Source organism: Bolinopsis microptera, chromosome 13 (assembly GCF_026151205.1).
Source record: "Bolinopsis microptera isolate Bmic1 chromosome 13, MBARI_Bmic_1.0, whole genome shotgun sequence".
Classification (NCBI taxonomy): domain Eukaryota; kingdom Metazoa; phylum Ctenophora; class Tentaculata; order Lobata; family Bolinopsidae; genus Bolinopsis; species Bolinopsis microptera.
The window spans coordinates 7,734,721-7,753,033 of NC_087084.1; the positions used below are offsets into that span (position 1 = coordinate 7,734,721).

The 18,313-nt window shown below is 40.5% G+C and overlaps 1 protein-coding gene across 1 annotated transcript; it reads left to right on the forward strand.

Annotated features, from left to right (window-relative positions):
* The first annotated feature begins 11,577 nt into the window (after nucleotides 1-11,577).
* On the forward strand, nucleotides 11,578-17,809 carry LOC134825435 (uncharacterized). The gene is made up of 5 exons (XM_063837611.1): nucleotides 11,578-11,655; nucleotides 14,653-14,775; nucleotides 14,901-14,989; nucleotides 15,209-15,323; nucleotides 17,423-17,809. Exons 1-5 carry the CDS (start codon nucleotides 11,608-11,610, stop codon nucleotides 17,546-17,548), a joined length of 501 nt encoding a protein of 166 aa, XP_063693681.1. The 5' UTR covers nucleotides 11,578-11,607; the 3' UTR covers nucleotides 17,549-17,809.
* Nucleotides 17,810-18,313: the final 504 nt, after the last annotated feature.

Below are 18,313 nucleotides of genomic sequence, written 5' to 3' on the forward strand. Positions count from 1 at the left end.
TTCCTGTGACATGCGCCTGGCCCTTAAAACAGTCATCTCGTCTTACGAACAAAATCCTACTCTCCTTCCCTCCAACCTCACCAGTCACCACCACCACCATAACAGTGGAGTTCCCACCTACGAGTGGTGGCTGAGAGGTGGCGTCCTGCGGCAAGGCTGACATTATCATACTCTGCATACACCGCGCCACCTCTCAGGCACGCCACCTCTCAGCCACCACTCGTAGGTGGTGTTAGATCCCTCATCAACTTTTGCCTCGATGCAACTCCTACCTCCAATTTAATGGCTCCCAATACGAAGTCGGCACCATGGGTTCCCCTTTATCGTTGAAATACGCCTTGCCGAGATAGAGTCCTTAGCCCTCTTCTCGTGTCCTGACCCTCTAATATCTACTCCCACTTCGTTGACGAAGGCCTCGCATCCTTCAGAGACAGACAACACGCAGAATCCTTCCTCACCTTCCTAAACTTCCTCACCGAAGACCTCAAATTCACCCAAGAACACGAAAAAGAAGAATCTCTGGGCTGCCAAGTTTCAACAGAATAATTAATATTGTAAGTTTTATATAGTGACCCCAGATTTGATGACAGCTGAAACCGTCCTCAATGGCCGGTGCTTGATTCTTTGCTGAAGATATTTCGACCTACGAGTGAGCATTTGGATTTCTCTCTTATAAACAAAAGCAAACGAACTAGTACATTAAGTGAGACAGGGAAGATAGTAGGAGTGTGGAATGGGAGAGCCTTGCTCACAAGATTTGCCTAATTGCTATTGTTCTATTTCGCTCCAAATCCTTGTAGCCCCTCTTTACCCATTGTTTTATAAACGATTAAGTGATTAAATGGGAAGCAGAGGATCTTTGCGTGTACCCCGAGCAAGGTGTGTGGCATTGCAACTAGGTAACTTACTTGAGACGGCACTCGGCAACATGTAACTTAATGTTGAACTCAAAGCCATGAAAGGTTACTATTGTTGGCTGACGGACAACTAGGAACCTTCCAATTTTACCTAGTTAACTAATTAACATGCAAGCTTGGGAAATCCAATCAGCTCCGACAACTAGGAACCAATCATTACATATCCCCGACAACTAGGAACCTCTGGAGATACTTTAAACATTCAGGTGTCCACTGATTTCACAGCTGTGCTGTATATATTATGTAATGCAGATTGCAGGGTGTAAGCAATGGTGAAACGACCGCCCCCACTAAAATACTTTTTAAGATTTTACAAGCGTATTCTCTAAAAGTTAGGATATTAGAACAATTTAAGGGGAGAGGGGCGGCAAATTTAGCGAGTGGGCGGCCCACAGATACGTTTCGTCACTGAGTATAAGGATTACACTGTTTATCCACTAAGAGCAACCCAAAAAGCTTGAAGGTAATGTATTATGAAAATGCTATCCTGACAATGGTCACCTTTTATTTGGAGATGGTTTTATACCCTACAAGTGTTGCCAAGCACCGCATATATTGCACTTCAAATAATAGTCGAATATCACGAATCGGTTAATTTTTAGGAAAAACAATACAGTAAATTTAGTACTTTTTAAATCAGCCTCATCACAAAAGAATCATTTCAAGCGTAAAGATCTAAATATTAGAATACTGTTCTCAAAGACCCAAACAGTCAGGATCTGAACTAGTAGACCTGAGGTATATATAATAGCCCCTATATATGCCAGATGCCAAGGATGTATTTAAACCTGGCGTGGACACAATAAGAAAGTGCTTACAGTCCGACTATAAACTGCTTACCTGTGTTCATTCCCTATAGCAGCAGTCACTGGTTGGTATGTTGTGCGAACATTGCTGTAGAATCTTTTGCTGGACAGAGTTCCGTTGAAAATATTTATATTGAATTTAAAATGGCTCTTCCTGATCCAGTCTTAACCTTAAATTAGGCACAACTTACTTACTTTTGAAACTTTCATTTTACTTGTATGGTTGACCTCCGGCTGGCCGTTTTTGAAACTACGGATAGTAAAGGATATACAGTGGCTGTAAATTAATCTTCTGCTCAACAGAATGCCGCGGTTGGAAATGTTAAAATTGGCCCTAAAACTCAAAAATAGCTCTTCCAGATCCAGTCTTAACCTTAAAGTTAAACTTGATAGTGTTCAACTTGTCGTGAACACTATCAAGTTTAACTTTAAGGTTAAGACTGGATCTGGAAGACCACCCGTGCAGCGAAGTTGCTGTCTTTTCTCCGCTCCAGTTCAATAACGAATTCCTGTTCTGGCAACAATATCCAGTAACAGGAGGTTCGTCCGGAATAGATGTAACAAACTCCGTCAACAATGACTTGAAGCGGAGGGGGTCCTCGATAAGGTGCAGGTTTGCGGGAATGATGTTCCACAATCGAGGCCCCATCACTACAAATGAGCTGTCAAAGATCGATTGATTCCTTTGGCTACTGGACGTTGACAAGCTAGGGACTATTGCTTTCTGGCCATAACGGAGTGTATCTGTAAACTGAACGTTGACATCATTAGGACACGTCTTGTGTAGGATCTTCCACATATGAATGATAGTGTAACGTTCTCTCCTCCGTTGAAGTGACATCAATTTTAAGGCCTTCAGTCTCTGCCAATAGTTCAGATGTTGCACACCATGTATTTTGGACGTAAATGTACGTTGTACTCCCTCTAGCTCAGCGATATCAGCTTGCTTAGTTGAATTCCAGAGGGGACAACAGTACTCGAGATGGCTTCTGACTAATGACTTGTAGAGGGTCAGCATAGTGATCTTGTTTCTCGATCTAAAAGCGCTCAGAACCCAAGAGGCAACTTTACGGGCACGATCTGCTATCATAGTAACATGGGAGCTCCAAGACAAGTCCGCCGAGATCAAAACCCCCAGGTCTTTGACTGCATCCGTAGGGTACATTATGTTACCATGCGAAACTTGATAAGTTTGCGTCAGGATGGCAAACGGGAGGTCTTGCAAGCTGTTTCGGGGACAGTGTTTGTGCACGAGTATCTCAAATTTATCCTCATGCAATGACATGTTATTGCATCTTGCCCAGTCGATGACAGAGTTGAGATCATTTTGCAGTATACTTGCATCTTCAAGTGTATAGATGTGCCTCAAAATCCGTGTATCGTCAGCAAAGAATCTAATGACACATCCTGTGATGCACAGCTTCATGTCATTAATGAACAAAATGAAAAGCAGCGGGCCCAAAACTGTACCCTGTGGCACTCCGCTTATGATTTCTGCAGCAAGTGATGACATCCCGTCCAACACAACACACTGTGTGCGGTCACTTAAGAAGGATTCGATCCACGACACCACCTTTTCGTGAATTCCCATTCTTCTAAGCTTCTTAATAAGCAGTCGGTGATCCACTTTATCAAATGCTTTCGCAAAGTCAAGGTATATGGCGTCAGTATCAGCGTTTTTCACCAATCCTTGAACAATGTCATCAACGTGACTGAGCAGTTGGGTGAGACAGCTCCGCCCAGATCGAAATCCATGTTGATTATCACAGAGTAATCCGTTCTTCTCTATGAAGCTAACCATCTTGCCACGCAGTATGCGTTCGTACACTTTTATAACGTGAGATGTGAGCGCCACCGGCCGGTAGTTGACAGCTTTCGCCCGATCACCCTTTTTGTATAGAGGAGTGATGTAGGTATCTTTGTAGAACTTAGGTACTTCACCACGCTCAAAGGATTCGCTCCAGATGAGCCGTATCGGCTCACACATCTCTTTTGCACAGCTCTTTAAGAGGATAGCAGGTATTCCATCAGGTCCGCTAGCAGAGTTAGGAGGAATATTCCCAATTGCAGATATGATATCGTCATCCATGATGCAAAAATCTTCAAGAGTTTGCGGATGTTCGATCATAGGTAACGGGAAATCTGGGTCCTTGATATCAGGAGAGCTTGGATCACTGAACACGAAGCTAAACTGCTCCTGAAGTAAGTCCGCCATCTGCTTTGTGTCAGTAGTGATCTCCTGGTTTGCATCAAATAGCATGTTAATACTGGATTTGATAGTTGAGAGGGATCGGGCATAACTATAGAAGAACTTCGGATTACTTTTAATCTTCTCGATGGCTCTGTTCTCCTTCTCATCCAGTTTCTTGGTATGTGCAGTCATGATGTCGTACTGTAAGAGTGCAACTTTATTCCTGACTGCCTTGATCTGGTCTTCTGAAGCATTCTTGTCAATTAATGCTTGGAGTCGTGCTTTTTGCCGGTTGCATTTCCGTCTCAACGCGTTGCTGTGCTTAGGACGTCCAGAGGGCACCGATTTCTGAGGAACACACGGACAGCAAATCTGGAACAGGGTCTCCGTAAAAAGAGCAGGAAACTCCTCAAAGGAGCATGAGTCACGAAGCTGAGACCAGTTAACTTCCTGTAACTCCTCCTTTAGTGCATCAAAATCCGCCTTAAAAAAGTCAAGAGACCTGAAGCTACTTTCGTCAAACTTAGGGATGGTAGCCTCCTTTCGGGATAGCGGATTGGTAGCGAGCATAACATCCACCAGATGATGGTCAGACAGTGAGGACTGAGGTAGCTTGTGCCTGAACATTAGTAACAAGTCTGCTGTTATTCGTGATGAACAAGTCTAGAACATTGTTACCCCTGGTTGGACAAAGGACGTATTGACTCAGCAGATGCTTGGCCATGAAGTTGAGAAGGGAGTGAGCTGATAGCTGAGTCTCACTGGAACCTCCTGACGACACGGATACAGTCTGCCAGTTTATTGAGGGTAAGTTGTAGTCACCTGTGAGCATAATATCGTAGCTTTCATCATTAACACGGTGAATACACGTGGAGATAAACTCCAAAAGTGAGTTGAAACTGCTGAGGGGGGCATTTGGGTGTCGATAAGCCACTACAACACATGTATTAATCGTGCTGAATCTGCAAAATAAACCCTCGCAGGTCCCATCATCAAACGTATCACACTCACTTACAGGTATGTTGATGTGGGAATAGAGCAAAACTCCGCCTCCGACCCGCCCACTTCGGTCACATCGGGAGACTGTATACCCTGGAACATGTAGTTGGGCATCAGCCATATAGGGTTTGAGCCAAGTCTCAGTGAGCGCTACAAAAGGTAAGGAATGATTTCTCGCTCGTTCATCGTTAATGTAAGCAGAAATATCGGGCACCTTCCAACGGCTTGCACTTGAAGCGCTCGGATTCATGGACTGCACGTTTAAGACAAGACATGAGGAATAGTGGGCACGTTCTGCATCATCTGGGCATGGGTAGGGAGCAGAGGTGTCGGGTAGGGGTTCTGGCGCTGTGGGTACGCCAATCCTGACTGAAGGTGTGGTGGGGGAAACTGGTATTGAGAGTTGGGGCGGAGACTGGCACGGATTTCCCGAGTGAAGCAGGTTTGCATCCTGTCCATCAGTCTCGCTAACTCTAAAAAAGAAGCCCCATAATCAGCAACTGAGGTAGAATCCTGGGTAGCTGTAGGGGCGGGGGCAGCTTTATCACCTTTCTTGGGCCGAGGAGCATCACCATTCTCCTTTCTCCGGGTCCCTTTCAGGTGGATAAATGTGCACTCTGTGTTAGTGCACAGCTTGTTCTTGACAGAGAACTTACAGAGCACGGGGTGAAAGAACTTGCAGCTGGAACCCTTATTGCACCCGAAGTTACGCTGAGTACCTACCAAAGCGGCAGTACTTATCACAGTATCTAGGGTGTTCGAACTCACAGACACGTCCTTCATGTTCTTTCTTCCCCCTTAAACCATGCGGACATTTTCCTCGCTTATACTTCTCACACACCCGTTCTCTGACAACTTTATCCAGTTTTGAGTTGAGATCATTAAGATTTAACTTCTCCTGGTTCTGCTTGAAAGATTCCGATGTTTCGTTGTGTGTTATACCTTATCATATGTTATTTTACCGGACATTGCGTGATCAGCGGACATAATTTTGAACGGTGTGAATTTGTCTTGTTACATAATATATAGTAACATAGATACAAATTCACTGGACCTGTTTCATCACTCAAAGTAAAATGATGTTATTGACATTGTGATGTTTAAAACAACAGCTTTTATTAAACTTGTTCATTCCTCGCAAAAATAGCTCTCATAGGGAAGTGACAACACGTGAACTTGTTTTCTTGTATAATTATAAGCTTTACATGGAATTATGGGGCCATAAAAAGATTATCCGGCTCCAAGCGCAGTCATTAACGAATTATAGCGGAGAGCACTTTCTGCTCTCTAGGCAGGAAAAGCTGCACTGGAAATATCATTTATTACAAAAGCTGCAGCTATTTGATAATGGAGAATTAATTGTACTCATGCACTGTTCGGCGGACAGTGTCCGCGCGGTATCTACTAGATTATATTTATATATTATACATCTATATATATAATCTAGAAGATACTGCACGAACACTGTTTTATATATATTTCATGGTCTACTGAGCTACTGCCATGCACTGCTTTTGTTGGTACAGTTTATGTGAAATTAGCATTTGCACTGTATAAGTGTATAGTATTATAATTTATATATCTCTCAGTAGGATTAGTAATGTAATACCTAAAATTTACTTCATTACTTCATAAGAGACGGTATAGAAAATAAGGGGCGGCGTTATTTTAATCCTGTTTGTTTCCGCTTGATAAATGATCCATGCTCAATAATTCCTGCTCATTCACTTGACCCCGTTCGGTTTGTTGAGTGATTTTTCGTCTCTGACTCAGTCTAGTCTTAATTTTCCCACGATAAACTATCGGCCGGGCGCTGGTCTAATTATACTAATATGTTAAGTGTTCTGATGACGCGTTTCACAGTATCATGTAATTTGACTCAGGAACTATAAATCTGCTTGGCACGTACCAGAGTTCCATTCGCTGGCAAAGTTCCAGCAAGCTTCTTATTATTGGCAAAGTTCCAGCAAGCTTCTTATTATTGAATCTCTCGGACCAGTTCCACACTGCAAAACTTGTTTTCACGGTTACACTTACCCGGTTAAAAAAAATTAATTAATGATAATCCTAGCAGCATCCCACAAGATTTTATAAGTACACAAAACGCATCACGCTTAAACTTAAAGTTATATTCAAATAATAACCCCTGGTCGTGCCACGCACTCTGGATTGTAACGATCCCGCGCGCTGCGGGATAATTATTGAGTTATTGAAGTATAATCCCTGTACGTGTCGGCGTTATGTGTGTCATAACATGAAAATTGTTTACAGGATATAGCTATTTCTAGATTCTCCCCAGAATTTTCTTAAAGTTGAAGCGATCGCAGCGGTACTGCCAGGTATTTCCCAATTATTTACCGTCGACGAAGGATCATGATAATTTTGTTTAGATATCTCTTCGAATTGAGCGGCTATGCCTATATTTCCAATTTCAATTCCACTTCATACTGCCCTGCCATTAGCATCCTTATCAACTGACTGAGTGACTGGTACTAAGACCGGTATAATTATACTTATAGTACACATAATGAAATACTATCTAATCACAGCTGCACTCGTATATGATTTGTCTAAATTGTAAAACAGATTTGTTTACTCAGTAGTAAACATGAACTGCAATGTTTGTGGACTTGGAATGTCTCGTTGATTGTAGTTTATATTATACGTCATACGACGTGTTCTATTAAACTGATAGTTGATACACCTTTGTAATCTATACTTGGTACTTGGTAGCTACGAGGAGTTGCTACAAAACTATCGAGAATTTATCTCGGAGCTAAAAAGGCTGACATCCCCCAGTTCTAAATATTGAGCCATTGAGATGCGAGTGCGGTGGTTGCGGATTAGTAACTAGCTGTTAAATCTTTACTAGCAAGTTTACACAAGTATTAAACAGAGGATTTGAAAAAACTGTTGATTAAAATCAGATCCACTTCGTAGCTGTACCTTTTGTGTTCTAAGCTGGTAAAGTCTTGTTATTCAATATTTCAGTATCTAATATTGAGGTATCAGTGCAATTGTGATCGTGGTTTAAGTACTTGCTGGTCTCGTTTATAGTGGGTCTGTTATATTCAGCTGGAATACATACTAATTAGTTAATTATGGAGATTTGAAAAAATATTCAAATCAGCCGAAATTGATGTCATACTCATGATATACCGCTCAATTGTGGAAGCTATCTTGTTACCATGGATGCTATTACGTTGCACAGACCACTGAAATTCGCCGTTAACTAAATAATAAATTACGTCGGCTGATTACCAATTACAATTAGTATTACTAGTTACTGGTACTGGATTCTGTACTCCATTCTCGTAGAACTTGATTGCTATACGATAGTCTGATTTAGTCAATGGCGTAACGTTGCCTGTTGCCTCAACGACGCCCATTTTACAAATAAGTTATTAAGATAACAGAGTGCTTGTCACTTGTTCCTTTTAATAGCCTAAATCCAAAAGTTTAACAATTATATCCCCTATATTTCTTTTTCATAAATTTCGAAAACTTAAAACTTATAGTGTCAGATATTGATTAATAATAATTGAACAAACTATTATGTTGTCGACCTTTCCTACCCTTAAACTCTCGGTTGAAATTGAACTCCAGTTGAAATTGTTGGAATCATGTTGGAATTGAAGCTGATGTATTTACTGTTCGGCACACCCATCCCCCAGTATAACCTCAGTAGCAAAATATCATGCTCAAATTCGTTATAACGTTCCCGGTAGTAGCTAGGTATCAGCATTTACTCCTCCCAATTGTGAACTGTGACAACTGATTATTACTTACGTAGCAGTACCTAGCCTAGCCAGCCCGAGCATTTACCCAGCTTAAATTCCTAAACATTCTTTGTCGCCATTTGATTCAAGTTCCCCTGTCATATGTTGTATAATTCTGTATTATTTGGTGAACGTTTCAAATCAAATAAAGTACGAAGTAGTGTACGAGTAATAGTAGTAGTGTATCTCCTGGAAAGAAACTAGATAAATTCATATCTAATAACGTTTCCTTCCCCTCTACGTTTCCTTCCCCTCTACTACACTAACAGCTAAAATTGTCGAAATTATCGAAATTGTTGAAATTGTTGAATTTGTTGAAATTGTTGAAAGAGCCCATGTCAACGTTCTACAATGTAGAAAGCGGGCTTGTCATTAAGGCAAAGTAGGATATGCGTGGCATACCTTTCAAGTGGTAATTATTCGTATTTCTTTCCCTTCCACAGCTATAAGTATAATATTATTATAAAGACTGTAACTTCACTATTTATCTCCTTAACTCTATTAATCCCCTAGCTATAATCATTTATATTGCAGTTTATTTAAATAGGGAGAAATGCGCGACAGCGTATAACGTTTCCTTCACCTAAACAGCTAAACTGAGCCTCAAATCTCACGTAATTACCCACCATATCAGCTCCATCCTCGACTTTAACTATTGCTCTAACACTAACCCAAACCCTAACCGTTGCCAACGGTTTATCTTTGAATGGCAGAATGGCAGGGGTTGATCAACTGTCAAAGGGTGAAATATCTGGTAGATACGAATGTGATGTTAGTAAGGATCTTTTACTTTCCTCCTTTTTGAGTTCTTGGTTTAATATTCTTAATATTTAAAAACAAATTATTTACTTGCTTGCTTGTTTTCCTGGATTTGTGCCAATTGATACAACTACAAGAGTAAGGTTTAGATATATTCTCCGATTGACCCTAATATAAATAGACGCTATTAGAAGGCAAATAGATTCCTGGGATTCTTTATCTACTCGTTCATATCAGTTATGTTTAAACTGTAATTCTTTCGAATGTCATAAAGCTCCCTATCGAATATCTCCAATAAAATCCTTGTCGACTTTTATACCGGAACAACGTTTTATTTAGATTTCCAAGTTCTCTACTTTGTGATTTAAATGTTTCAACCCATCCCAGAGGCCAGAGGGATACATTTTTAGATTTTGATTGCAAAATTGCAGATAAAAATGCAAAAAATATTGGGCAAATTGCGCGATTCCGGTTCTGTTAACTCATTTCGACTGATACCGTAGCAGCGTTGGTAGGTTCAAAACTGCAACAGTCCTAGCATGTGATAAGGGTTATCCAATCAGCTTCCAGCATTGGCCAATACACGTCTCAAATATAATTTTCCATTTCTTTAGAATTGTAATAATGCTCTTTTTATAGCCATACCAAACTTGTTCCGATCATCAGGGTTTTGCTTACCAAAAACGCAAATACCATAAATACTTCAATATCATGAAACACATGGCAAGATACGTACTAAAAATAAACGAGGAATTTCCAGGAATCTTGCATCGTTTAAGTGGCTTATTCCAGTTAATATCAAGGAAATTGCAATTGTTCTTGTAAAGTTCATGATAAGAGCATTGAGCGATGAGCAATTATCTGATCCTATCCAAAATCTCCGATTACTGGTTGCAGACTCAGATCTAGTGCGTTACCGCAAGACTACTCTGAATACACAAGGAAAAGCCGCAGAATTGGTCTCTTAATGGTCTTGTCTTGTCTTTATATAAAATCATCCTCTTGGTTCTGTCGTGATCTATTTCCTTCTATTTTAATTATTAGCGTTTTCTTTTGTTGTTTGGATAGTATCTTGTATAGTATTTATTGGTTTACTATTACAGAGGAAGAGAGGATATAGTTAACTGTCTGTTTGTGAATTTGCGGTCACCCCTCACCCCTCACCCCTCACCCCTCACCCCTCACCCCTCACCCCTCACCCCTCACCCCTCACCCCTCACCCCTCACCCCTCACCCCTCACCCCTCACCCCTCACCCCTCACCCCTCACCCCTCACCCCTCACCCCTCACCCCTCACCCCTCACCCCTCACCCCTCACCCCTCACCCCTCACCCCTCACCCCTCACCCCTCACCCCTCACCCCTCACCCCTCACCCCTCACCCCTCACCCCTCACCCCTCACCCCTCACCCCTCACCCCTCACCCCTCACCCCTCACCCCTCACCCCTCACCCCTCACCCCTCACCCCTCACCCCTCACCCCTCACCCCTCACCCCTCACCCCTCACCCCTCACCCCTCACCCCTCACCCCTCACCCCTCACCCCTCACCCCTCACCCCTCACCCCTCACCCCTCACCCCTCACCCCTCACCCCTCACCCCTCACCCCTCACCCCTCACCCCTCACCCCTCACCCCTCACCCCTCACCCCTCACCCCTCACCCCTCACCCCTCACCCCTCACCCCTCACCCCTCACCCCTCACCCCTCACCCCTCACCCCTCACCCCTCACCCCTCACCCCTCACCCCTCACCCCTCACCCCTCACCCCTCACCCCTCACCCCTCACCCCTCACCCCTCACCCCTCACCCCTCACCCCTCACCCCTCACCCCTCACCCCTCACCCCTCACCCCTCACCCCTCACCCCTCGCCCCTCACCCCTCACCCCTCACCCCTCACCCCTCACCCCTCACCCCTCACCCCTCACCCCTCACCCCTCACCCCTCACCCCTCACCCCTCACCCCTCACCCCTCACCCATCACCCCTCGCCCCTCACCCCTCACCCTCGCCCCTTTTAATATGAAACTAACTAAAACTTCAATTTTGATCTGACACGTGTGTTCAATTGTAAAATATAAAGATCTTTCTAATTTCTAATTTCTATGAAACTAACAAAGTAATAATGATACTTATAGCAGGAGTAGTGTAATGCAATATGGTAGATGATAATGAGCTAGAAGTTAGTCCGCTCACTGACGAGGAGGTTAGTTAATTAGTTAATTAATTAATTATCTAGCAATTTGGTAAATTATTCTGTAGCTGGTCATAGACTAGAATCCCGACGGCATAACCATGTCATAACCATGTCATAACCATGTCATAACCATGTCATAACCATGTCATAACCATGTCATAACCATGTCATAACCATGTCATAACCATGTCATAACCATGTCATAACCATGTCATAACCATGTCATAACCATGTCATAACCATGTCATAACCATGTCATAACCATGTCATAACCATGTCATAACCATGTCATAACCATGTCATAACCATGTCATAACCATGTCATAACCATGTCATAACCATAAAACTTTAGATTTGTTTTGAGAGGCGAATCATACACAGTTTAGGCTCTTGAAATCTTCGAAATAAAAATCATCTTTAGAGAACCTCCTGAATAAATAAGTTAGGCTCATATTTAGGTAAAAACAAAACAGTCTTAAAAACAAGAATCCCAAAAATTTCGTATGCATGAAAAAAATCTTTTATTGTCATAAAATTTAACGGGACACCGATCATTAATAAAAACATAAATACTGACAAGAATAACGGAAGACTAATAAATTACACAACACAAATAACTAAACTTATCATCTTATAACTTTAATTCTATTAATCCCCCAAAATATTAGTTCTGAATATAGAAATTAATCGATGCTCTTCTCTATCAAGTTCTATTGCTGGACATTTCTTGACAAACGCAACTTTAAAATTCATAAAGTCATAAGACTCATGGATACTGGATTCCAGGTTTTCATTAAAACAATGCTGCGATAAAGCTGATTTAGTATAAGACTTATCAGCATCAAATTTAAATTTGCTCCTGTGCCCATTAAAACGTTGTCTCACTTCAGTGGTTGTCTGACTAAAATATGTGCTCTCTCCTAAATTACTTCCTGTACAAATACTACACTGGGCAACATATATTACATTTTTGTCTCTACAGCTCAACCTCATGTCCAGGATAATTTCTTTTCCATTGACCATTACCTACTTTCTTTCCACTCTCGAATAATAGGGGACAAGTTCCACATTTGTTACCACCACATGATTGAGAGGATGCTGCACGAAATTGGTGTTGGGCAAACCCTCGGCTAAGAGATCTATTCTTTATGACATAGTCATTAATTGCCTCATGTTTCTTCAGGGCAAAGATAATTCGAACATCACCTATCAATCTCTCTATATCCTCTTTCATGTCATGTACTAAGGATTTAAGACTTTTCACTTCTTTGAAGAACTTTGTCGTGAACACCAAGGAACTTGTACTCTTCTCCTTCTCAGGGGCTATTCTGTGTGCTGCACTAGTAGCATTTCTCAAGGCTCTTTCTACTGCTAATGCAGCTCCAATTCGTCCAATTTGTCTGCGTTGTGCCCACATCTAGAAAGGTCGGTCTTCAGATCTTCCAAGTCTTTGAGGCTGGTGTCTTCCTGAGAGTTCCTTTTGATGACTCTAAGCATTTGGCTGAATGCAACCGAATCAAATACTTGGGGAGGGTGGAAGCTAGTAGTGTTCAAATACTGTCTAGCGTCAGTCTTCTTCCTATAGAGTGAGTACTGGATTTGGCCTTCTTCATCTAGGTACAGTTGGACATCAAGATAGTTCACAGTTGTATCAATCTGAGCGTCAGCAAACTGTATTCCGAACGGTGCAGCTAGTCTGTTCAGCTCCTTGACGAAGTTGTTAAACTGCCGTTCTGTACCTCTCCATCTATCCAGGATACCATCAATAAACCGCTTCCATAATCTAACCAGACCCCATATACTCCATTCCCTTAACTTAAGCTTCTTGAACAATAACCAATGCATTGATATATCTGAAATCTGTCTCGATATACAGTTACCTGTTGGAATCCCTTGTTCACCATGTGGTACTGGTAGTGGTACTTGACTCCTGGGCTATAAATAGCTCCCAGATTCTAGAAATGAGGCTGCACTTAAATTAGATGCTCGCAATGCTAGATCGAGTATATGCTGTATATATTTGAAACTATATTATTTGAAGTTCTAACCAATTCAAATGGAAATGCCAGCCATGGTTGATTAAGTTTTTTAATGTTTGAAGTTAACCCCTAACCACTTAGAATGCGACAACCCCGTTATAATAGCTATTCGGTAATTTCAAAATCTCTTGAACAACAAAATGGACTATTGTCGTAGCGTCCCCGCAAATGGCTTTAGAACAGTCATACAGTTAGGGATTTACTTTGACTCCAATTAAGCAGGGAACAATTCGAGACGTTAATTATGTAATTATGTAAAGCATAAAGGCACCTGTATAAATGGTTATAATTGCCCAAAAACTCTTTAAATGACAAAAATGTTTGATGGGAAATTCTTAAAAGCAATTTAGTAATTGAGAATAGTGATGTTCTGCAGGATCAAAGATCGACCAGGTTTTTTAACTTATACCAGCTTTTAGTCAAAGCGTTGGGTATAAAAAAAACTTTGCACAGCTATACAGTAATTTGTTTTTCCAACAACTAGCTTTACCTTGATTAATGATAATTTTGTCCCAAAAATATCAATTTACCTTAATTAATGATTTTCTGCAGAACGCTGCGAATCTACCGCTTGCTTGCAGCTTGTAGCTGAACTACCACTACCATATTATCATGAAGTACCAATAACCAGTTAAATTTGTCTGCATATTGTTGTAACCACGAATCCACGGGATTTCGCGTCCAGAGAGTATTATACAATCTTACTCATTACTCTTTAATCGTCGTTATATCATGATTCCATCCAGTAGTCTAGGATTCAAACAGAATTCTAAGCTATAGGAATCTATGACTAGAGATACATAATCTCATTACCCCGATACCACATGATCAGAGATCAACCAGATCTCATAGTCACGTGGTATCACTTTCACTTCAAGTCTCTTTCACTTTAACTCTGAGCATAAACTACCTGCATGATTCAGCTCCTCGCGCTCAGCTCCAAAATAAAAGCGCCTGTATATTTCAGCTCCGAGATTTAAAAGGATTATTCGTAAAGTTTGACTCTGATGGAAATGGGGAGCTGGATGTAGACGAGATGAAATTGCTGATAGATCAGTTGAAGATAGTTGCCACAACAGACGATTTAAAGGTATCAATGAACACAGCTTTAAACAATACTTTAGAGTTGAATTACAGCCGTTTTCTCAACCTAAATTTCAGAGATATCTTTATTTTGCAGCACCCAAAATCTGTAGTTATCTATTAAGTTTTCAGATAATGTATAACGAGTTGGATTTAGATGGGAGTGGAACTATCGACTGCGCCGAAATGTTGGGTACCATCGAAAACTACCTGCGTGAAGTGTTAGTGAATGAAATATAACATCATCTTTATACAATCTTCTAGATGTTTAATTGAAACTGCTTTTGAAGCACTTGTAAGTTGTATATGCCGTCCAAAAAAAGGGTGTGCTTGCGGTTTAAAGTCGATTTATTTTAAACTAAACTGGGAGCTAAGGCAAAGAGTTTGAGTGATGTTTTAAAGTGTAAAGCTAAGCCGACCTAACCCATTTATTTACACAGGTACTCGTCCACAGAACTGAGCGAATCCTTTACCCAGCTATGCAGCTGCGTTGTTGAGAACGAGGAGGGTGACGAAGAAGGAGATGAACTCATTACCGCTAAAGACCTTGCTAATGTTAGTGGTACTTTAATTAATTAAATATTATTAATAAATTGAGTTTAAGATATTTAAATGTTATCAATAACGTAGATTTTGATGAGTTACTTACACATTATCAACAAGCTTGATGTCAGTTACTTACATTTGTTAATTCTTGCATACTATCAATGATATTGCTATGTTTTTATATTAATGGAAAGGTATTGACTCCCATGTTATTTCGATACAGATTAATATCTTTGTTGAACCTATTCGTTTTATATTAATGTGAAGTTTACGTATGGCTGACGGTAAATTACAATAAGAAAAGGAAAATTTTCCGTTTTTTCGCTCTCTTGAGTGGGTCTGTGTCGATCATGATATATTACTAATAACGTTAAATCATAGCAATAAATGGAATTAAATCAGGATGTCAATGACCTCCTGACTTAACTTTATATCTCTAACGGCCTCTCGAAATCTCCAGAAACGCATGATCTCCAAAGTTATACGTTTATGCAGATATTATCGTTTAGCTCAACAACTCCCAAGCCTGTAAAAAACCAGAACCAACTTTTAACTAATGAACCAGGAAGTCAGCTCACTTATCTGTATTATGCTTTACGAAATCTGCATAAACTTACGACCTGCAAAGAAATGATATGCAGATCTGTTGTGACTCAGCCTTAGGACAATATTAAAGTAACTATTGTGACGGTACATTAGAACTTGACAGAAACAAAGCGTGAAGGGCCTGAACGGAACCCCTCGGTTTCAGTTCCTTGTTTATTGTTTAACACTGCCGTACAAAGACATCGAGTCTATATCAAGATATCAGTATTTCAGTATATCTCTGCAAGCAGTATGTCTGACCGGACTTTCAAAGTTATGAATATTAAGTTTAAGAGGATGATTATGCAAATATTCATGTACACCAAGGAAAAGGCTAAAGAGGCCAGTAGCATCATCTCAAATAGCCGTACATGGAGCAGTGAGAACCCTGAGAGGATCCCTAAACTCCCAGTGGTCACCAGGCGAGCCCCTAACTTAAAGGACACTTTATTCAAGAGAAAGAAGCTTGCCTTAGGTTCAGAGTCAAGAACAACTGACCCATGCACCAAACCTGGTGAGAAGAAGAAAGGCAGACCCTGCCAAACTTGTCACCTTGTTAGTGGCAATTCCATGGTCTCCAATAATGGACACTCAGTCAGAACTCAAGGTGGTAACTGTAAGACACGCAACATTGTGTACGGCGCGACGTGCAAACTTTGTACTGTTAATAACGTATACGTGGGAAAAACAGTCACCAGCCTCAGCCAACGTGTGAATGGTCATTGGTCATCGCAGTAAATATTATGAGATTTTAGAGGCGAGTAGTAAGGGGAATGTTGAGAGCCACAGAGATTTTGATGACGAGAATGTTTTAGGGGCACATCTTTTTTCAGTTCATAATTTGAGGGAGAGATCTGATTTCAATGAAAGTTTCCATTTTGATATTTTGTGTTCTACATCCCCAGATAATATTAGAAAGTCAGAACAGTTTTATATTAACAAATTGAAGACACTTTATCCGTTTGGCCTAAACAATGTGAATTCCGTTTCTGGAAGCTAATTTTTCATGGTGTCCCGAATTTTATTTTTGAATCGTTGCAGACTCCACATTATAATAGTATATGCCATTAATTTTGTTCCGATTTTAAACTATTCCATTTTGACGAGATTCTAAATTAATTAATTTTTTGAGACTTTACTACATTTTTGATGAGAATTTTTGACATTTTCATACTAACCATTGATATTCTCAGATTATGAGACTGATTAAATGCTGAAGATAAAAGAAATATATTCATTTTGCTAAGATTATGTTTGCGTTTCATTGCTCAACAGTTGTTCGAAGGATCAAATTTAAGATACACATAATTGTGAGATAATTATACAGATGACTAACATTATAAGCCTAAAACACTACAGGCGATGTGGCTGGCGGGTGTGTATCATCATCATTCAACACTTATCTGTTACATGCTTTACGAAACCTGCCCAAACTTATGTTTATGAAGATGATTATGCAAATAATCATTTACATGATTATGTAAATGATTATGCAAATGACTAAAACCCTACCTCTACAACAGGCGATGTGTCTGGCGGGTGTGTACATGACAGAGGAAGAGGTGACTAACTTGTTAGATGAGGTAGACGAATCAGGAGACGGTACAATCGACTTTACTGAGTTTAGAAATACTCTTCTAATGCTGTAAACAGAAGATTCGATCGGATAATCTTCACAACCACTGAGACTTGACTCAGAGAATCAACTATTTCATCATTTATAGTGATTGATTGATCACCGCACAGAAATACAGTAACCTAAACAGAAAAAGCTGAACGGCCCTATTAAGCTATTAATGTCCGCGTGACCACCTCACTTGGCTGATTTAGACTTAGACCTAATAGAATCGGCTGAAAAATTGTTATATTAACTCGGGTGATCATTCAGATTATTTATTTTTGCTAACTTTTCTGTGGCTGTTCTTCTTTAAATAATATATGTAACGAATAGTTACCATTCATCCATTTTGATAAATCTAATCACTGCAGTTTCTATTTCTATAAAATTTTGATAGAACTATAAATGCATGACAATAGTTCATTTATACTGCTGAGTACCATGATTTCAGACAAAATCTGCCCAAACTATTCTCTCTGGTATTTATTTTCTTTTTTAAAAGAGAGGCTGAACCTAGACAGCCCACGAAAGGATGCTCTGCCTGCCTCTGGGGTATAGCAACTAAAGAAGGTGGTTGTCGGAGATAACTATATGGAGGTGAATGGTAAGTGAAATGAGGGGGATCATGAGTAGACCTTTCTGGTCTCTCCATATTATACAAAAGTAAAACTAAACCCCTTTCTCACTGCTAGCTTTATAATATCATGTCATTATCAACCCACATAATATTTTGTAAGTCACCCATTCCCTCGCCAACAGACAACAATTACCAACTGCTATATTGTTCTTTTAAAAA